Source organism: Scyliorhinus canicula, chromosome 9, assembly GCF_902713615.1.
Source record: "Scyliorhinus canicula chromosome 9, sScyCan1.1, whole genome shotgun sequence".
Classification (NCBI taxonomy): Eukaryota; Metazoa; Chordata; class Chondrichthyes; order Carcharhiniformes; family Scyliorhinidae; genus Scyliorhinus; species Scyliorhinus canicula.
The window spans coordinates 114,343,501-114,365,669 of record NC_052154.1 but is presented as its reverse complement, the minus strand read 5'-3'; the positions used below and the strand labels follow the sequence as shown (position 1 = coordinate 114,365,669).

Here is a 22,169-nt window from a genome sequence, read left to right as displayed (position 1 = left end):
GTTCTGAGAGGATGTTGAGAAGTTGTAGTTGTTTTGCCTGAAAATATCTCTAATAGAAAACTTTTATCCCAAGGCAAATGCAACAGAAATTGTCACACAGCAAAATCCCCCTAAACAGCAAGACTGGATAGTCTAATTTGAATTGCTGTCGGCTGAGGAAACCTTCTTGCCCCTCTTCCAGTAGTGATCCATATGGTTTCTCTTACATCCATCAGAATTGCTCGATGGGGCCTCAGTCCAACAATTGATTCAAAGGATAGCATCTCCAACAGAAGAACATTGGCATTCTCCCTGGTGCCTTGGTCAGTGTTTATCCCCCAAGGAACTTCGCAAAATCATGCTATCTGCTCAATATTTCATTGGTCTTTGCAGAATCTTGCTGTGTTGCATGAGACTGTGACAGGCACTATATAAATGTAGCTCTTTTTAAAGGCTTTTTTTTGTTCTCCGCTTAGGAAGGAGCATCCACATTCCCCAAAAGAACATGAGCATCTTTAGGAGTATACCTACAGGAGGGTGGGGTGAGTTGGTTTCGGCCCCGGTGAAGGTGAATAGAGGGCAGGATTCTCCCAGCCCTGGACCGTGTGGCCGGAGAATCCCTGTGAACGGGCCACGCCGCCAGCGTGGTTGGCACGGCGCCGGTCGCAGGCCGCTCTACGCAGCCGGCCCGCTGATTCTCCGGCCCGGATGGGCCGAGTGGCCGTCAGAAAAGAGCTGAGTCCCGCCGGCGCCGTTCTAACCTGCTCTGGGCAGGCGGGACCTCGGCGTGTAAGGGTTGGGTGGCGGCCTTTGGGGGGGGGAGGGGGTCCGAAACCGGGGGGGGCCTCCGATGTGGCCGGGCCCGCGATCGGGAGCCACCGATTGGCGGGTTGGCCTCTGTGGCTGGGGCCTCCTATCCTACGTGCCGGCCCCTGCAGCCCTGCGCAATGTTGCGTCAGGGCCGGTGCGATGAAGGAGGCCACTGCACATGCATGCGTTGCGCCGGCTCCACAGTGCATGTCCTGGTTGGCGCCAATGCAACTGTGCATGCGCGGATCCCGCAGTGCACAGTTCACGTGGGATCTACAGCTGGAGCAGCGTGAACCACTCCAGTGCTGTGTCGTGGGAGCGGCCCGTTCACGACATCGTAAAACGCGACGGTGTTTACAACGCCGTGGACACTCTGCCGCGGGATTGGAGACTCCCGCCCCCCAGTGTTTGAAATGTTTTACAAAAAAGTTGTACAGCTCGGAATCTCCGAGGTTGGGGTGTCCAAAGGTGGAAGAGGAGGACCAGGAGGGATTGGAGGAGCCGCAGGGGGCAGAGGAAGTCAGGAAGGCCACTGGGAATATGCAAATGGTGAAGGCACGAGGGCTGGATGGGTTCCCAGTGTTGTTTTATAGAACATGTGCGGACAGGTTGGCCCCGCTGCTGGTCGATGCGGTGGCTCAGGGGGTGCTCCCAGTAACGATGAGTCAGGCTCCATTTCACTCCATCTGAAGAAGGGTAGGGACCTGGTGCACTGTGGGTCATACTTCCGTCTAAATAGGGGAACGAGGCAGGGGTGCCCCCTGTCCCCTCTGCTTTTTGCGTTGGCGAATGAGCCTTTGGCCATCGCCTTGGAGGGGGATAATGAGGAGGAGCACAGTCTGTCTCTATATCTCGATGATCTGCTGTCACGGATCTGGTCCTGACGATGGGGACATAATGGTGATGCTAAAGCGGTTCAGAGCTTTTTCCGCGGATAAACTGAATTGGGATAAAAGTGAACGTTTTCCGGTCACCCAGCCAGGGAGGGGAACTAATTTGGGGGTGTTGTCTACAGGCTGACAAACTTGCATTTCAGGTACTTAGCAATACAGGTGGCAAGGGATTGGGCGCAGCTCCAGAGGCTAAATTTTACCAGCTTGGTGAAGGCAGGGTGAAGGCAGACCGACAGAGATGGGAAAGTCTTCCACTGTCATTAGCTGGGTGAGTGCAATCGGTGAAGGTGAATATCTTGCCACGGTTCTTGATCCTGTTTCAATTTCTGCCAGTGTTTTCTACCAATGGCGTGCTTTGCAGAGGTGGAAAACATGACTTTGTCGTTTATGTGGCAGGGAAGGTGGTGAGAATCCAAAGAGCGGTCCTACTGAGAGCGGCCCTACTGAGAGTAGTCCTACTGAGAGTGGTCCTACTGAGAGCGGCCTACTGAGAGCGGTCCTACTGAGAGCGGCCCTACTGAGAGCGGTCCTACTGAGAGCGGCCCTACTGAGAGTGGTCCTACTGAGAGTGGTCCTACTGAGAGCGGTCCTACTGAGAGTAGTCCTACTGAGAGCTGTCCTCCTGAGAGTGGCCCTACTGAGAGTGGTCCTACTGAGAGTGGTCCTACTGAGAGTGGCCCTACTGAGAGTGGTCCTACTGAGAGTGGTCCTACTGAGAGTGGCCCTACTGAGAGTGGTCCTACTGAGATTGGTCCTCCTGAGAGTAGTCCTACTGAGAGTGGTCTACTGAGAGTGGTCCTCCTGAGAGTGGTCCTCCTGAGAGTGGTCCTACTGAGAGCGGTCCTACTGAGAGTGGCCCTACTGAGAGTGGCCCTACTGAGAGTGGTCCTACTGAGAGTGGTCCTACTGAGAGTGGCCCTACTGAGAGTGGTCCTACTGAGATTGGTCCTCCTGAGAGTAGTCCTACTGAGAGTGGTCTACTGAGAGTGGTCCTCCTGAGAGTGGTCCTCCTGAGAGTGGTCCTACTGAGAGCGGTCCTACTGAGAGTGGTCCTCCTGAGAGTGGTCCTACTGAGAGTAGTCCTACTGAGAGTGGTCCTACTGAGAGCGGCCTACTGAGAGTGGTCCTACTGAGAGTGGTCCTACTGAGAGTGGTCCTCCTGAGAGTGGCCCTACTGAGAGTGGCCCTCCTGAGAGCGGCCCTACTGAGAGTGGTCCTACTGAGAGCGGTCCTCCTGAGAGTGGTCCTGCTGAGAGCGGTCCTACTGAGAGCGGCCTACTGAGAGTGGTCCTACTGAGAGTGGTCCTGCTGAGAGCGGTCCTACTGAGAGCGGCTCTACTGAGAGTGGCCCTACTGAGAGTGGTCCTACTGAGAGTGGTCCTGCTGAGAGTGGTCCTACTGAGAGTGGCTCTACTGAGAGTGGCCCTACTGAGAGTGGTCCTACTGAGAGTGGTCCTGCTGAGACTAGTCCTACTGAGAGTGGTCCTACTGAGAGCGGCCTACTGAGAGTGGTCCTCCTGAGAGCGGCCTACTGAGAGTGGTCCTCCTGAGAGTGGTCCTACTGAGAGTGGTCCTCCTGAGAGCGGTCCTCCTGAGAGTGGTCCTCCTGAGAGTGGTCCTCCTGAGAGTGGTCCTCCTGAGAGTGGCCCTACTGAGAGTGGTCCTACTGAGAGTGGCCCTACTGAGAGCGGTCCTCCTGAGAGTGGCCCTACTGAGAGTGGTCCTACTGAGAGTGGTCCTACTGAGAGTGGTCCTCCTGAGAGTGGTCCTCCTGAGAGTGGTCCTACTGAGAGTGGTCCTACTGAGAGTGGTCCTCCTGAGAGTGGTCCTCCTGAGAGTGGTCCACTCAGAGTGGTCCTCCTGAGAGTGGTCCTCCTGAGAGCGGTCCTACTGAGAGTGGTCCCCCTGAGAGTGGTCCTACTGAGAGCGGTCCTCCTGAGAGTGGTCCTACTGAGAGCGGTCCTACTGAGAGCGGTCCTCCTGAGAGTGGCCCTACTGAGAGTGGTCCCCCTGAGAGTGGTCCTACTGAGAGCGGTCCTACTGAGAGCGGTCCTACTGAGAGCGGTCCTACTGAGAGCGGTCCTCCGGAGAGTGGCCCTACTGAGAGTGGTCCTACTGAGAGCGGTCCTCCGGAGAGTGGCCCTACTGAGAGTGGTCTACTGAGAGTGGTCCTCCTGAGAGTGGTCCTACTGAGAGCGGCCTACTGAGAGTGGCCCTACTGAGAGTGGTCCTACTGAGGGACCGGCAGTCAGGGGGGTTGGGGCTGCTGTACCTGCTGAACTACTAATGGGCGGTGAATGCAGAGAAGTTGTTGGACTGGTGGGGGGAGTCAGGAGTCAGTTTGGGGAAAGATGGAGGCCGTGTTCGGGGATGGGATGATAGGTGCTTGTGACGGCCCCGCCCCCATTCCCTCCAATGAGGTTTTTGGTGAATCCAGTGGTGGTGGCTACACTAAAAACATGGAGGCAATTAGGGCAGCACTTTAAAGAGGGGAGAGAGTCGAGGATGAAACCGATCAGGGACAACTATATGTTTGTGCTGGCTAGGGTGGATGCGAGGTTTACGGGATGGGAGGATAAGGGGGTGGCAGTAATGGGGGATTTGATCCTGGGGGGGCGGTTTGCGAGTCTGGGGAGTCAATGGCGAATTACTGGCTTGCACAGTCGGAGGCGTTCAGATACTTGCAAGTTTGGAATTTTGCGAGGAAGGATTATTCGAGTTTTCTTGTTACGCCGACCAAGTCTTTGGTGGAGAGGATACTGTCGCTGCCCGGATTGGAGGACAGTAAAACAGACATCTATGGGAGGCTGCTGGCGGAGGATGGGGCCTCGCTGGAGGTGATTATAGCAAAACGGGAGGAGGGGCTAGGGGGTGAAGTGGAGGAGGGGGAGGTATGAGGGTTTACAGAGGGTGAGCCCTCTTTACAGAGTTGTTGTGTGCAAGCCTTGGGCTCATAGAACTGAAGGTGGTGCATTGGGCACACTTAGCGAGGGCAAGGACAAGTCGGGTGTTTGAGGGGATAGAAGATAAGTGTGAGTGGTGTGTGATGGGCCCAGCGAATCACATACATATATTCTGGGCATGTCCTGAGCTAGCAAGCTTTTGGGGCTCTTTCTTCAGCACCATGTTGGTGATCTTAGGCAGCGAGCTGGCCCCCCCCCCCCCCCACCCCCCCCCCCCCCCCACCCCCCCCCCCCCCCCCCCCCCCCCCCCCGGAGGCCATATTTGGGGTGTCAGAGCTGCTGGAGCTGTCGGCGGGAGCAGGGGCAGATATTTTGAGCCTTCACCTCGCTGATTATTCGCAGGCGGATTCGGATGGAGATGGAGGTCAGCTTCTCCGCCCAGTGCTTCGGTGTGGCTGGGGGACCGCCTGGAATGTTTGTATTTGGAGAAGTTAAATACACGCTGAGGGGGAGGTTCTATATAAGATGGCAACAGTTTGTTATGTATTTTAAAGAGCTGGTCACTGTCAGCTGTTAGTGGGTGGAGAGGTGGGGGGTTTGGGGGGCTGTTCTTGCTTTTGTGTTAGGTTTTAGTATTTGTATATAAATTTTTAAATGTTCAATAAAAATATTTACCAAAAAAACCCTTTATGTATGCCAGTGTGATGAGAATTTGGCTGTGGATTTACAGGTTGACGCCCTTGACGCAGTCAGATTCTGCCCCAGCATGCTGGGATGGAATGCGTTGAGTTGACGATCTTTGTTTCAGAGAGGTTCACTGGGGTAAAGATGAAATGAGTGGTGTTCGCAGCAGAGTTTTGCATCCTGGGCTATGCCATCAGAGGCAGGATGAGTAGGAATAAAGGACACTTTACCACATAGAAACGGGAATTACCTGCGCCATATCAGACACAGGGATCTCCCTGCAATGAGGAAAACTTACATTGATTAAGGGCTATATGTGGTCCCAATTTATACCCCACTCGATAGGTCTTTGAGGGAGAGGGAGATTGATCATAGTGTATTCAGTGTAGCCATTCACACTGGCTGGGTTGGATTTACTTTGGGGTGAGGAATTGGGTATTGTAATCCTCCTATTGGACAGCAGTCCAGCTTTCACCCTGGCTGAGACAATAGGAGAGAAAGACATCAATACTATCGCTGGGGCAAATTGGCAGGACTGGCAAATGCTACAGTAAACCCATTAACGCCACAACAACTTGCATTTAAATAGCACCTTTAACATCCCGAGGCGTTGCATATTAGTGTAATCAGGAAAGAAGTGAGACTGAGAAGGCGATATTCACAAGTGCAACTTGGTTGAAGAGGTGGTGTTTAGGCAAGGTTATTAAAGAGGAGAGGAGAGGGTTCAGAGAGGCACAGGTTGGACACTTACCGATTCACATTCTCTAGAGTTTCCACTTTCTTCCAGAGCTCATTATTCTCTGAGGTGTAGGTCTCCACTCTGCCAAGAACAAAGTAACATGAGCAGGAAGGTCACAGGTACACTTAGCCCCCGGTCATTTTAACATAATTCATTCTACCTTGGGTGGAGTGGGGGAGTGGGAGGAGGAGGGGTGTGGAATGGATTTGGCACTCAAGGCCGGAGCCCGAGGAGTGGAATCAGCCCCTAGTATCCAACATCAGTGTTGAGCACTCACAGATCAGGTGCAGCATGACCTGCACACAGGGCAAAGCAAAGCTTCCAGGCAATCTGACAATGTGGCTTTATCCCAAACCCGAAGGCGAGCCACCTGCTCATTGAGTCTGTGTGGTGTTTTCATTTGTTTTGTAGTTTGATTTACTCGTAGTTGGCTGATATTACTACTGGTTTTGTGTTTTTGTGCAGCCTTCACATTGCTAAGATTCTAAATGCTACATTGAGATGTGGACATAGATTCATGGTGCTGTATTGTCTCACACAGAAACTGTGCCTTAATATTGTGTCAATTCCAGCAGAATACCGGGAGCCCCAGAATGTAAAGGTAGAAATCAACTACCCCACCACCCCCAATTCTGCATACCCTCCCCTGACAAATTCAACCCCTTGCATTCAGTGCTGGCTGAGTTCCACTGACACACATTTCGTGCCCTGGCTCTCTCTGAACACACAAGTCTTAGCTCGGCTCTCGCTGTGCCAGAGACTTTATCCCCCCCTCTACCCCCTCCTCCAATTCAGAGCAGGACACAGCCTGCGACCCGTCTGGCCAAGGAAAGAAACCAAAACAAATCATCAAGGGCAACATGAGGAGAAAAGATGGCCTGGCAGGCGGAGCATTGGGGGGATGTCCAATCATAATTCTGGCCAGATTGAAAAGCTGGTTTTAATGTTCATGAAAGGCTGCATTGAACATTTCCTCGCACACTAGGATGTAGTAGAATTGGCAGCAACAAGAGACTGCCATCAGTTTGATTGATATCTGGGTGTCCAAGATATGAAGTGTTAGCTTATTAACAAACCCAATTCTATAGCCAACTCCTCACTGTAGTGATATGCATCATTGTATATACACAAGGGGTTAATGTAAATACACTACAACTAAGTAACCACTAGAGGGAGCACCAGAGATGTCATGACATGCAGACACGCAACCAATGGGTCATTAGAACAGGGCACAACCAATGGGTAATCAGGACACCCAGAGGTGGCATTACCACAAGGGGGCACCACACGCCCCATATAAAAGGACAGGGCACACAGGCTCTGCCTCTTCCACAGACAGACACCTCGAGAGTAAGACAGGGTTGATCAGCAGCAGCATCACACCCTAGCACGTTGCTTAGAGCAAGCTGGTATAGTTGGACTGAGTTACTAGAGATAGATTAGCAGAGTGTCGAACTCATTTAAGAACTGTGTTAATAGTTCAATAAACACGTTGAACTCATTTCATAGTCTAGAGCATCCTTTCGTAAAGCCTACATCCAGTAGCAGTTTATGTTATACAAAGTAACATAACACAACACTCATCTCATACACTTCTGTCAAAATAATCGCATATTCCTAGTTTCACATTGCTGTAAACCTGGCTGAGAAGCACTGTAGAAATACTGGTAGGGAAGTTTGGAAGCCCCGTTTTTGCAGCAATCCAGTCACATTTAGACATGGATCAATTAGGTCTAAGTTCTTATTAGCTGGTGACTTGGCCACTTACTTTTTCTCTAGACTGTCCACATATTCCTTCTTCTTCCTCCGACTCTCCTGAGCTGAAATCTGAGCCAAAAGATTACACAAAGGCACAGTGTCAAGCCCAAAGTAACAGACAACTGGATAGAACCAGGGTAGGGAGTCACTGTCATACAATCATGGTGACCAATTCAGTTCAGTTCACCCACTTACTAACTTTCCTGAACGGAATAATGGATATCTGGGTGTCAGTTACAGGCTGCAATCTAATCGAGAGGTTCAGGCAGCACGGTGGTTAGCCCAGCTGTCTCATAGCGCCAGGGACCCGGGTTCAATTCTACCCTTGGGTGGCTGTCTGTGTCGAGTTGCACATTCTCTCCTTGTCTGCGTGGGGGATTAGGTAGATTGGACAGACTAAATTGCCCCTTAGCATCCAGAGGTGTGAAGGTTAAGTTATGGGGTGACGGGGTCAGGCGGATGCGTGAGCCTAGATAGTGTGCTCTTTCAGAGGGTCGGTGCAGACTCGATGGGCCGAATGGCCTCCTTCTGCACTGTCGTGATTTTATATATAGAATAATGGATATCCGAAAGTGAATTATAAGCTAGAGATTAATTGTGTGGATCAAACAGTTGATATAAATAGAAAAATAAGGATCTGGGAGAACTACAGGCTGGATTATAATTGAAGAGTTTTAATGATTCATGTTTAGGATAATGGATACCTGGGAATAAGTTACAGGCTGGGATTTAAACGTGTGGGTCAGACGGTTTATGTAACGGAATAATAGAGATTAGGGAGTGAGTTACAAGCTGGAATATAATTGAGGGTTCAGGCAGAACACATTTTTCCAAGGCAAATGTTATGCTTGGCACCAACTGCAAGAACAATCTGCGTTTGAGGTGAAATGTCAATTGTGTGGAAATCAGGAGATGATGTATAATTGAACAGCAGGAAGCAACAGGCCGTCTGTGTGTCACTGTATATATTCAGAACACATATTGTGCAGTAACACAAGTATTTAAAACAGAGATTACGTTAAATGTATATGATGTATCAATACAATGCAGGATGGAATGTGGCACTGCCCAGCTCAATCTAGAATAAAGTAAATTTCATAGAATCATAGAATTCACAGTGCAGAAGGAGGCCATTCAGCCCATCGAGTCCGTGCCGGCCCTTGGAATTAGGACCCCACTTAAACCCACACCCGTAACCCAGTAACCCCACTTAACCTTTTTGGACACTAAGGGCAATTTAACATGGCCAATCCACCTAACCTGCACATCTTTGAACTGTGAGGAAACCCACGCAGACACGGAGAGAACATGCAGACACCGCACAGACAGTGACCCAAGCTGGGAATCGAAACTGGGACCCTGGAGCTGTGAAGCAACTATGTTAACCACTGTGCTACCGTGCTTTAATTTAATCAAATTACACATGTGGTGTAATGCTAATTTAACATGCAAGACAGAAGCCCAAGTGTGGTGGAATGCCTATTTTAAACAACACTCAATGGTTTTGATCGAGAGCAAAGTTGGGTGTGAGGGAATACCTAGATTAGATCTGATCACATCAGCTTCCATTGGGTTTGATTGCAATTGTCCTCTCTATAGATACCCACGCACATCTCTAGATTGAATAGATATTGTACTGTGGTCATAATTTGCAATTCCTTTACAACACCTCAGCCTGATTCCAACCAGGAACCCCTTTCAGCTCCTGAGCTACAGTCATGGCTCAGTCCTTGGGTGAATTGTGGGCTGGCGCCCAGCAGAATTTAACTGAGCCCTCAAGCTTACTATTGGCCAGAAAATGGAAATGCAGCAGAACCCAAGAACCTGGTTGGTCACGATCTTTCTCCAAACTCACTTCAGGGCTTTTTCCTCAGCTTTTGTGAATGCATCGGGAGTTTTGTTTTCTTTCATGGGACGTGGGTATTGCTGGCTTGGCCAGCATTTGTTGTCCATCCTTAAAGTGCTCTTGAAGTGAGTGGCTTGCTAGGCCACTTTGGAGGGCAATTAAGAGTCCACCACATTGCTGTGGGAATGGAGTCACATGTAAGCCAGACCAGGTAAGGATGGCAGATTTCCTTCCCTAAAGGACATTAGTGAACCAGATATGTTTTTACAGCATTCGACAATGGTTTCATGATCACCATGACTGAGATTAGCTTTGAATGGCATTACTACACCGCCATCTCCTCTTTGTTCTATCCTTTACCTTGTTTTTGATTTTTCTCCGGACTCGCTTAAGAGCTTTTTCCTCGGCCTTTGTGAGTGGCAACTTGGTGGGGATTGGATAACCCTCAGCGATCAGAGTCCGCTTTTCCTCTTCAGTGAGTAGCAGAGGGCCTGATGTCCCTTGGAGCTTCTGGTAACAGCAAGAGAATAAACCCAAGTTAACCTGTCTGTTTTCACCTCCTCAATAAATCCCAATGTCTCCTGACAATAATGTTGTCATTAATTAAGGTCCAGCTCCTTTTCGGCTTCTTTGGGACTTTGTTGTTTATTTTGGCATCTCCAACTTGCTGGACCGTAAGCTTGATCTATTTTTAGCGGTTCTCTGGCTGGAGGTCTTGTGGCACAGTGATGGTGACACCCCTACCTTTGGACCAGAAGTCCAACACCAAGATTTGTTGGTCACAGAGGTAGTGTTTATAATGCAGTTCAACGGGTTGATAATCAGCTCGCGAATCCTTCCACCACTTCCCCCACAATTCCCCAAAGGGCAAATCAATGTGGGTGTCAAGATATGCGAGGGAACCAGGCAGAGCCTGATACAATACAAGGTCGTTCACGGCCGTTCACCGGGCACACGTGACGGTGGCCCGGATGAGCAAGTTTTTTGTGATAGAGGACAGGTGTGTGAGGTGTGGGGGAGAGGCAGCAAACCATGTCCAAATGTTCTGGGCATGTTCGAAGCTTAGGGGATTCTGGCAGGGGTTTGCAGAGGTCACATCCACGGTGCTAAAAACAAGAGCGGCACTGAGTCCAGAGGTGGCGATTTTCGGCGTGTCGGCCTTTGCCTCCTTGGTAGCCCAGAGACGGATATTGCTAGCGTGGAGGGACTTGAAGCACCCAAAATCAGAGATCTGGGTTAGCGACACGGCCGGGTTTCTCAGACTTGAGAAAATTAAGTCCGCCCTGAGAGGGTCAATGCTAGGGTTCGTCCGGAGGTGGCAGCCGTTTTCCAACTTCTTTGGAGAAAAGTAACTGTCAGCAGAGGCAATAGGAAAAAGGGGGGGGGGGGGGGGTGGAAGTTAGGCTATTTTCTGTTTAGGGTAGGTGGGATTTATTAGGAATGGAGATGGTTTATGCACTATGTTTATATTTTATTTGTACTGTTTACTGTTATTATTATAAAATTATAAATACCTTAATAAAATGTTTTACAAAAACAAAAAGTAATGCTGGGAAAAAAGAGCTCCCTTAAAGAATGTTTTGTCTTGTTGATTCTTGTTCAGTGACGCTGGGCAGCCTATGAGGCCCAATGATGGGGTGAGAGATCTCTCGATGAGGAAAACCCTGAATTCCAGCCCCGATCTGCGGAATGCTGATGTTCCTGTGGCCATTGGCCTCAGTGTCCGAGGTTAAGTAGAGTTCCTCCCTTGACCATTATTGTGATTGAGAAAGTGCATTCATGAGGTGTGAGCATCTGGGTGAGGATGGGATCGCCCCCTCACAATCAATCAGCCCACAGGTACTCAGGGTCAAGGTTCACTCACAAATAACGAATATTCCGCTGGGCTACAAAGGAGTGAGAGCGTGGCCTGATCCCCAGTAAAATGCTTAACTCCAGCTGGAGAAATAGAGGTAGTGTAAGGTAATAGATAGAAAGGGCTCTTTGAGAATTGTTAAAATAAACACACAAGTTGCGCAAGATAAATTAATTCAATCAATCAAACTGACATTCAAATGATTACTGAGTAAATATTTTAGAACCTCATACTTATCCTGACAATATAATCCCCATTCAACCTATTACCCCATCCCCACACATACAGAAATGAGTGAGCAACATAGTTTGAATTCAGTCATGATTCAAGTAAAACATTTCTTATTGAATAAGTTTCAGGTTGGTCCACCACCTTCTCGCTAATGAATAACATTGCCTGCTACTTCAAAGGCCTCTGCTGGCATGCCTATTATTTTTGTAATAAAGCTCCATTTCTCTCTCCTCCTTGACATCCATAAATAATTTCCCTGTGCTCCTACAATTCCTCTACCATGTTTTAATTGGCTGCTTCCTCCTCTCTTTCAGTCGTCAGGGAATAATTGAGATTTCCCCTTGAGCTCAGAGCTCAGCAGAAGATAAAGACTTGCATTTATGTAGCGCCTTTCTCCACCTCAGAAGGTCCCAAAGTGCCATGCAACAACCAAAAGATCCCCTAAGACGTATAGTCACTGTTGTAATATGGAAAATAATGGCAGACAATTTGTGCACAGCAAGCTCCCACAAACAGCAATTGTGATGATTACCAGATGATGTTTTTGGAATTAGTTGAGGCATCGATATTAGTCAGGACACAGGGAGAACTCCCATATCTTCCTTGATACGCTGCCATGGATGCCTTAGAGTCGTCTGAGAGGGGAGATGCAACAGTGAGGAACTCATCACGGCTAGCACGAGAGTTCCGGCCTAGATCTTGGCTCACGTTTCTACATTATAACCTAAACCCATAACCTTTTGTCTCCCAAGACAAGAGAGTGCGACCAGTGAGCCAAGGCACAAAGACCAGGGAGCAGGTGATGACTAGGGATTAATGGGAAATAATTTATTGGAAGGGACAAAGAACGACCATTTCAAAATAAATAAAAGGGGATCGATTAAGACATTTAAATAAATGGTAGTTTTTTGATGTAAATGTTTTGCCCTGCACAATGTGAACATTCAAAAGCACACCCTTAGAGTCTGTCAGTGCCAGTCATTTCTGCCAATGTTAATGATTATCTGTGTTATACATGAATGTTTTCATCAGTAGACATACGTGAGGAGCTGTGAGCAGAGGAGACGATGAAATCGCACTGGATGAGCGGGCCTGTGGTCGGGCTGGGCTGGAAGGAGGCAGGGATCGAGGGCTCTGGGAGCCATCACTGTCACTGCTGTGGCTGCTGGGGGGAGTAGGTGGCAGCTGCACATCTGAAAGAAAACAGGAAGCAATGGACAGGCTAGTAACAGTTCACGCCAATCAAAAGAATCATGTACAATCTCAGTATATACAGCAGCGTATTGAAAATCAAATCAAATCAATAGATGCAGAACAACCAGCGGAATTCTCCGGCAGGGTCCTCTGGCCCACTAGCGGCGCACCCACGCATGTGGGTTTCCCGAAGGCACGGGGTAGCCCCAATGGGAAACCCCATTGGCCGGCTAGGGAATGAAGAATCCGATTGGGAAGTTTATGTTACTGTTTACTCAGGAATCATGTGGCAATATGTATTTTTATATACACGTTGTGCTCTGGAATTATAGATAGTGATGGCAGAGGATCCAATGTTCTCCCATCGCATAGCTGGGCCGGGATTCTCCCCTATCCGGCGGGGCGGGGGGTCCCGGCGTGTCGGAGTGGCATGAACCATTCCGGCGTTGGGCTGCCCAAAAGGTGCGGAATTCTCCGCATCTTTAGGGGCCAAGCCCTCACATTGAGGGGCTAGGCCCGCGCCGGAGTGATTCCCACTCCGCCGGCTGGTGTGAACGGCCTTTGGTGTCACGCCAGCCGGGGCTGAAAGGGCTTTGCCGGCCGGCGCAAGTCCGCGCATGCGACGGTGTGTCAGCGGCTGCTGACGTCATACCAGCGCATGCGCAGGGGAGGGGGTCTCTTCCGCCTCTGCCATGGTAAAGGCCATAGTGGGGGCGGAAGAAAAAGAGTGCCCCCACGGCACAGGCCCGCCCACCGATCGGTGGGCCCTGATTGCGGGCCAGGCCACCGTGGGGGCACCCCCTGGGGTCAGATCGCCCCGCGCCCCCCCCCCCCCCCCAGGACCCCGGAGCCCGCCCGCACTGCCAATCCTGCCAGTCAGGTAGGTGGTTTAAACCACGCCAGCTGGAGAGGCCCGTCAGCGGCGGGACTTCGGCCCATCGCGGGCGGGAGAATCGCCGCGGGAGGCCCGCCGACCGGCGCGGCGCGATTCCCGCCCCCGTCGAATCTCAGGGGGGGGGCGGAGAATTCGGGACACAGCGGGGGCAAGATTAACGCCAGCCCCGGGGAATTCTCCAACCCCTCGGGGGGTTGGAGAATTCCGCCCCTGATCAGGAATCTCTCCCACTTTTACTAGCTGCCATTTGCACGTGATGGAAGGCTGATTCTCAACCTGAATAGCCATATTATAAACCCACCTCATCAAGGCCCGTGGTGGGACTCGAACCTGGAGTTTCTGGATCAGAAGCAGGGGCATTATGCCCACTGTGCCACCAGATTTCCCGTAACCGGGAGGACCCGCTGAGAAAAGGTGTCCGGGTCTCTGCCTGACTAGGATTGCGAAAACCGTCAAATGCTGGATGGTTGGAAATACTCAAGGTGTACTGTGGCACTGTACAACACAACACCCACACCCTGCAGCAGGCTAGGGCACAGCTTCACGCACACACTCCTCCACACCACAGCTACCTCCAGAGAGCCACCAGCGGAGATCTCCCAGTCACCCTGGAGTCCATAGGTACAGAAAGGACCAGGAAGAGGCAATCTCTTCCACATAACCTCAGAGGCCACGGGGAATACTATCAGTACAGGGTGTAGTGTGAGGAATTCACATAAGTTGGGAAAATACAAAAAGTGTTTTAAAGCTCCACTTTGCCAGGCTGCTTGTGGTGCAAACATTCTCTCCAACAAATTTGCTTTCATCCCACGAAACATGTTTCCTTTTACTTTTAAAATGTATAACTGCCTCACATTCCAAGGGGAGCTGGAAAGAACGGCGTTCTGTGAACAACATGACCAGAAAAAGCCAGATCCACAATCCCAATTACAGCTCTTCTTCACTCGCCGCTGAACTGAGTGAAGAGACACTGAGTTGTGAAAGGCCAGCTATGGATGTGTCTGTGTCCTACGGCCCAGGGTTCTACTTAGCACCATTCCTCTCCATGTCTTCAAAGGCTGAGCATCCATCTTTGAGCTGCACAGAAGCCTGAGGTCTTCTCTGACTACTTGATGTACCATCAATTGAACGCGAGACGAGTTGCTGAACAAAAGTATGGCTTTAATCTACTAGATGTTAGCCCTGCAGTCGATTACAGTACAAGGACGACCGCCGGGCGTACTGGGTATTTATACCCCGCCCTGGAGGCGGGGTTAACTCAGCCTCTCGACCAATCGGGGAGCCGTCACATGACTGGTCTCAACCAACCGACCAGGGCCAATGGTAAGCCGGTGTTCTGCACCAATGGCAGGCAGCTATGCTAATCATACCACCACACTACTTCCGACTGCAGCTGGTTTGCAGCTGGTGGGCACTGGGACATGAGTGGTTACAAACAATGGACAGACTGAGTCAAAGGGACAAGGCATAGTTATTGGCATTCAGTGTGAATTGTAAAACTCTCAGTTACTCATTAACCAGGAAATTGGACTTGGCAAATGAGAAGGGTCATTGGAGTAATCTATTTCAGTTAAATGGAGGTAGCTTTGTCCAATGAATGACACAGGTTTATCAACTTTAATGTCTGGCAGCCACAGTGGCAGCCAGTACACTGTTGAAGCTGTCATCTCAAGCTTGTTTGGTTATATTCCCCATTGCTGTTCGCTTTGGCCATAGAGGCACTGGTGAAGGTGCTGAGAGCTTCAAGGCACTGGAACAGGGTGGTCCGAGGTGGGGTAGAACACAGGGTCTCGCTATACGCCGACGACCTGCTCCTGTATATTTCCGACACTTTGGGGGAATGGGAGAGATTATGAGGATTTTCGGGGAATTTGGCCGGTTTTCGGGGTACAAATTGAATATGGGGAAAAGCGAGGTGTTTGCGATCCAGGCAAGGGGGCAGGAGAGGAGACTGGGAGAGCTGCTGTTCAGAGTGGTGGGAGGGAGCTTTCGTTATTTGGGAATCCAGGTGTCACGGGACTGGGGACTGTTACATAAACTAAATTTGACCTGGCTAGTGGAACAGATGAAGGAGGACTTTCGAAGGTGGGACATGCTCCCGCTGTCACTGGCAGGGGGAGTGCAGACAGTGAAAATGACGGTCCTTCCGAGGTTTCTGTTTGTTTTTCAGTGTCTCCCCATCTTTATACCAATGGCCTTTTTTAAATGGGTAAACAAGGTGATTTTGGGTTTTGTGTGGGCGGGTAAAACCCCGCGAGTGAAGAAAGTGTTGCTGGAGTGTGGCGAGGGGACGGTGGGTTGGTGCTGCCGAACTTTAGCAACTATTACTGGGTGGCAAATATAGCCATAATTAGGTAGTGGGTAGTGGGGGGGGGGGGGGGGGGGGGGGGGGGGGGGGGCGGGGGTGTCGGTGTGGGAACGAGTAGAGGCAGCATCATGAAAGGACACAAGTTTGGGGGCATCCCAATTACAACGGCACCTCTGCCGTTCTCGCCAGCCCAGTATTCCACAAGCCCGGTGGTAATGGCGGCCCTGAGAGTCTGGGGGCAGTGGAGGAAGCATATGAGAGTGGAGGGAGTGTTGGTCCGGGCTCCAGTTGACAATAACCATCGGTTTGTACTGGAAAGGCTGGATGGGGGGTTTTGGAGATGGCAGAGAGCAGGGATTTATAGATGGGAGCTTCCCCTGTTTGGAGGATTTAGAGGAGAAATTTGAACTGCCGGGAGGGAATGCATTCAGATATCTGCAAGTACGGGATTTTTTGCGAAGGCAGGTTTCGACATTTCTGCTCCTACCATCACGGTGGGTACAGGACAAGGTAGTTTCTAGAACATGGTGGGAGAGGGGAAGGTGTCGGATATTTATAAAGAACTCATTGGGTCGGAGGAAACGCAGACAGAGGACCTAAAACGCAAATGGGAAGACGAGCTGAGGGGAGATGGAGGCAGGTCTTTGGGCGGATGCGTTAAACAGAGTCAACAAGTCCTCATCATGTGCCAGGCTCAGTCTGATTCAGTTTAAGGTTGTTCACTGGGCACACATGACAGTGGACCAGATGAACAAGTTTTTTGAGATAGATATGTGCGGGAGGGCCAGCAAAGCATGTCCATATGTTTTGGGCATGTCCAAAGCTTTTAGAGGTTTTACAGATGTCATGTCAACAGTGTTAAAAACAAGAGTGGCGCCGAGTCCGGAGGTGGCGATTTTCGGAGTGTCAGAAGATCCGGGAGTCCGGGGGGTGAGAGAGGCTGACATCTCGGCCTTTGCCTCCTTGGTAGCCCGGAGACGGTTATTGTTAGCGGGGAGGGACTCAAAGCCCCCAAAATCAGAGATCTGGGTTAGTGACATGGCCGGCTTTCTCACAGTTGAGAAAATAAAGTTCGCCTTAAGGGGGACAATGCTAGGGTTCGTCCAGAGGTGGCAGCCGTTTGCCAACTTCTTTGGAGAAAACTAACTGTCAGCAGAGGGGTTGGGGGGGGGGGGGGGGAGTTAGATTATTGTTTAGAAGAGGTGGGACTTGTGAGGGAGGGAGGCGGTCTTTGCACTATGTTTGTATTGTTATTATTATACATTATAAATGCCTTAATAAAATTTTTTTTTTTTAAAGTGTGTTTGGTCATTGGATTATGTTTGGCTGGAATTCCATTCCTAGTCGCACCATTTTCCTAAGCCGAGGGATTCCTTTCTAGAAAGATAACAGCCAGAATCTTCCAGCCACAACCACCTCAAACCTCCCCCCCCCCCGCATGTTTCCCATGGCAGAGGCAGCTCGCCATTGGCAGCCAGTGGGATCTTACTGTCCCAGCGAAGCCTTATACAGTTTTGCATGGCTCACCTGAACCGCCGCCGGGGAACCAGTGACAGGGGGGATCGCAACTTTGGTGGCAGGGCTGGTTTATAACTGTGGGCTAGACAGCTGGTTTGTGATGCAGAACAAGGCCAGCAGCGTGGGTTCAATTCCTGTACCAGCTGAGAATTCTGAATTCTCCCTCCGTGTACCCGAACAGGCGCCGGCGCTTTTCACAGTAACTTCATTGCAGCATTAATGTAAGCCTACTTGTGACAATAAAGATTCTTTGGCCAGGTTGCTCCATAATCCCGGCTAAGAGTTGACGCTGGCATAAACATCGGAGTGTTTCACTCTGGCGTCAACGGGCCTCTTGGCCCAGCGATTCAGTGGCCCACAGGGGGCCAGCACGGCGCCTGAGTGCTCCACACAGCTCTGGCACCGATCCGCGGCCCTGCACTGCCGGCGTGGGTCCGCACATGTGCGCAGTGGCTGTTTCCGCACCGGGCAATGCGCTTGGTGGCCTTTCCCGCGCCGGCGCATGCGTGTGGTGGCTGTTTCCACCCCGGCACCACGCAAAATGGCGTAGCGACACAGCGGGCCCACGTGGAAGAAAGTAGGCCCCACCAGATCAGTAGTCCCCGATCGTGGGCCTGGTCGTCGTGGAGGCCACCTCCGGAGTTTGATCCCCCCCCCCCCCCCCCCCCCCAACCAGGACAGCCACCGTGGCCGCGGGTCCGAGTTCCCACCGGGTGATACCATATGTGAACCACGCCGGCGGAACTCGGCCGGTCGAGCGCAAAGAATCGCTGTGGGGGACCTTTTTCAACGGTCTCCACCCGGCGCCCCAGCGACCACGAGGGCGCGACTGGTGCCGTTTCTCCGGTCGGCAGAGAATCGCGTCCCGGCGTCGGAGCGGCATGGCAGGAATTTTCGCCGTCAACGCCGATTCGCCGACCTGGCGCGGGTTCAGTGAATCCCGGCCTTCACTTTACCTTTTTACCATAGGATCCCATTGGCCAGAATAAGAGCCCATCCCCACCGGATTGTTTCAAAATTAAGGATCAATCTCCAGGACATTACTGCGAGTAAGTCAGGAGGGAAAAGTCCTCGAGGGTTTATTTCATTTTCTTTGAACAGTTTTGTTCATTGATTATAAATGTCTTAGGGCTGAGGAAAAAGAGGATGCTTGAATAGGTGATGCAGTCGGAGGTGGGGCTTTGCGCAATACGACATCCATACATACGTCCATTAAGAATTGACAACCTTAATTACATGCAGTGGTCTTTTACCAGAGTTACACAGATGGGGAAATTGTCCCTGTACCCCAAATACAGAATTGTCCAGGTCCAGAGAGAGATCCAGCCCCCATACCCTGCTCTCTTCAAAATGGTGCCATCAAAATAGCAGCAATCAAACGTCTGACACAATTGGTTTCTGGAAACTGTGTCCTAAGTTGAAATGCCGTGAGTCAGAATCAATTTCCCCACAGGAACAAAGTTATAAATGGAAATTGGATCCGTCAGTGGGACAAGGTAGCACTGCTACCCGCAGCCTCCCCAAGGTGCGGCCAACTTGGTTTTGGCTAGGTCATTTCCTACCTGTCTGGGCACTGAGGAACTGATTGAGATCTTTGGGTTCCACTTTGACGTGAGGCACTGTGCTTCGTTCTGTCTGGGCCTGTGAGGAAACAGAAATATTGCAGTGTAAGAAAGTCCATGCGGGTTGATCAGCCAGACATCCTTGGAGCAGCTTCATTTCTGCTCTATTTTATATTCTCTGTCCATTTCCCTCTTCTATGTCCACCATGCACCAGAACACGCCATTATCCGAGGCACTGGCAGGCTGGCCAGCTTGCTCTTGTCACTTGGTGTTAGAATGATCAGGTACTAGTGTCAGAACTCCTACTCCAGGGAGAAGGCTGGTCTCCCACCAGAGTGGAGGTGAGTTTGGGATTTCACTGTATGACAAGATGGTGTGCAAACAGACACAGAATCGACCGCGACCCTCCTACGGCCAGCTGGGTCAATGTTTATTGTCAGATGCATCACATCAGACTATGGGGACAGGTATCATTATCTGGGCCCTGGTGAATCAGGACAATCCGTCTAGATAGGCGTAAAATTACAGCTACATTTCACAAATGATTGTCCAGTGGAACAGTTGGTATTCTTGCTGAGCTGATGGGAAAAACTGTGGGCCAAGGATATAGTGTAGCTATCTCAAAACAGACTGATGTTGCGACTGTATAATGTGTCTGTCCTGTCAGGAAGGCTGATGTTGTTACTGTACAATGTACCTGTCCTGACAGAGATACTGATGTTGTTACTGTACAATGTGCTTGTCCTGACAGTGAGGCTGATGTTGTTACTGTACAATGTGCTTGTCCTGACAGTGAGGCTGATGTTGTGACTGTACAATGTACCTGTCCTGACAGTGAGGCTGATGTTGTTACTGTACAATGTGCTTGTCCTGACAGTGAGGCTGATGTTGTTACTGTACAATGTGCTTGTCCTGACAGAGATACTGATGTTGTGACTGTACAATGTGCTTGTCCTGACAGAGATACTGATGTTGTTACTGTACAATGTGCCTGTCCTGACAGTGAGGCTGATGCTGTTACTGTACAATGTGCTTGTCCTGACAGTGAGGCTGATGTTGTTACTGTACAATGTGCCTGTCCTGACAGTGAGGCTGATGTTGTTACTGTACAATGTGCTTGTCCTGACAGTGAGGCTGATGTTGTTACTGTACAATGTGCTTGTCCTGACAGTGAGGCTGATGTTGTTACTGTACAATGTGCCTGTCCTGACAGTGAGGCTGATGTTGTTACTGTACAATGTACCTGTCCTGACAGTGAGGCTGATGTTGTTACTGTACAATGTGCTTGTCCTGACAGTGAGGCTGATGTTGTGACTGTACAATGTGCTTGTCCTGACAGTGAGGCTGATGTTGTTACTGTACAATGTACCTGTCCTGACAGAGATACTGATGTTGTGACTGTACAATGTGCCTGTCCTGACAGAGATACTGATGTTGTGACTGTACAATGTGCCTGTCCTGACAGAGATACTGATGTTGTGACTGTACAATGTGCCTGTCCTGACAGTGAGGCTGATGTTGTTACTGTACAATGTGCCTGTCCTGACAGTGAGGCTGATGCTGTTACTGTACAATGTGCCTGTCCTGACAGTGAGGCTGATGTTGTTACTGTACAATGTGCTTGTCCTGACAGAGATACTGATGTTGTGACTGTACAATGTGCCTGTCCTGACAGTGAGGCTGATGTTGTTACTGTACAATGTGCTTGTCCTGACAGAGATACTGATGTTGTGACTGTACAATGTGCCTGTCCTGACAGTGAGGCTGATGTTGTTACTGTACAATGTGCTTGTCCTGACAGAGATACTGATGTTGTGACTGTACAATGTGCCTGTCCTGACAGAGATACTGATGTTGTGACTGTACAATGTGCCTGTCCTGACAGTGAGGCTGATGTTGTTACTGTACAATGTGCTTGTCCTGACAGTGAGACTGATGTTGCGACTGTACAATGTGCTTGTCCTGACAGTGAGGCTGATGTTGTTACTGTACAATGTGCTTGTCCTGACAGAGATACTGATGTTGTTACTGTACAATGTGCTTGTCCTGACAGTGAGGCTGATGTTGTTACTGTACAATGTACCTGTCCTGACAGTGAGGCTGATGTTGTTACTGTACAATGTGCCTGTCCTGACAGTGAGGCTGATGTTGTTACTGTACAATGTGCTTGTCCTGACAGAGATACTGATGTTGTTACTGTACAATGTACCTGTCCTGACAGAGATACTGATGTTGTTACTGTACAATGTGCCTGTCCTGACAGTGAGGCTGATGTTGCGACTGTATAATGTACCTGTCCTGACAGAGATACTGATGTTTTTACTGTACAATGTGCCTGTCCTGACAGTGAGGCTGATGTTGTTACTGTACAATGTGCCTGTCCTGACAGAGATACTGATGTTGTTACTGTACAATGTGCCTGTCCTGACAGTGAGGCTGATGTTGTCACTGTACAATGTGCCTGTCCTGACAGAGATACTGATGCTGTTACTGTACAATGTGCTTGTCCTGACAGTGAGGCTGATGTTGTTACTGTACAATGTGCCTGTCCTGACAGTGAGGCTGATGTTGTTACTGTACAATGTGCTTGTCCTGACAGTGAGGCTGATGTTGTTACTGTACAATGTGCTTGTCCTGACAGTGAGGCTGATGTTGTTACTGTACAATGTGCCTGTCCTGACAGTGAGGCTGATGTTGTTACTGTACAATGTGCTTGTCCTGACAGTGAGGCTGATGTTGTTACTGTACAATGTGCTTGTCCTGACAGAGATACTGATGTTGTTACTGTACAATGTGCCTGTCCTGACAGTGAGGCTGATGTTGTTACTGTACAATGTGCCTGTCCTGACAGTGAGGCTGATGTTGTTACTGTACAATGTGCCTGTCCTGACAGTGAGGCTGATGTTGTTACTGTACAATGTGCTTGTCCTGACAGTGAGGCTGATGTTGTTACTGTACAATGTGCCTGTCCTGACAGTGAGGCTGATGTTGTT

General features: G+C 50.1%; 1 protein-coding gene across 1 annotated transcript in view; it reads right to left on the bottom strand.

Moving 5' to 3' along the window:
- The window catches only part of creb3l1 (cAMP responsive element binding protein 3-like 1), a 204,975-nt gene that overhangs the window by 16,564 nt on the left and 166,242 nt on the right, over window positions 1-22,169 (bottom strand). Inside the window, exons 4-8 of the mRNA XM_038807429.1 lie at window positions 19,176-19,254; window positions 12,740-12,891; window positions 9,973-10,122; window positions 7,777-7,835; window positions 6,021-6,089 (exon numbers count right to left, since the gene is read on the bottom strand). Of these exons, the coding sequence (XP_038663357.1) occupies window positions 6,021-6,089; window positions 7,777-7,835; window positions 9,973-10,122; window positions 12,740-12,891; window positions 19,176-19,254 (509 nt within the window). The remainder of the gene's footprint in view (window positions 1-6,020; window positions 6,090-7,776; window positions 7,836-9,972; window positions 10,123-12,739; window positions 12,892-19,175; window positions 19,255-22,169) is intronic.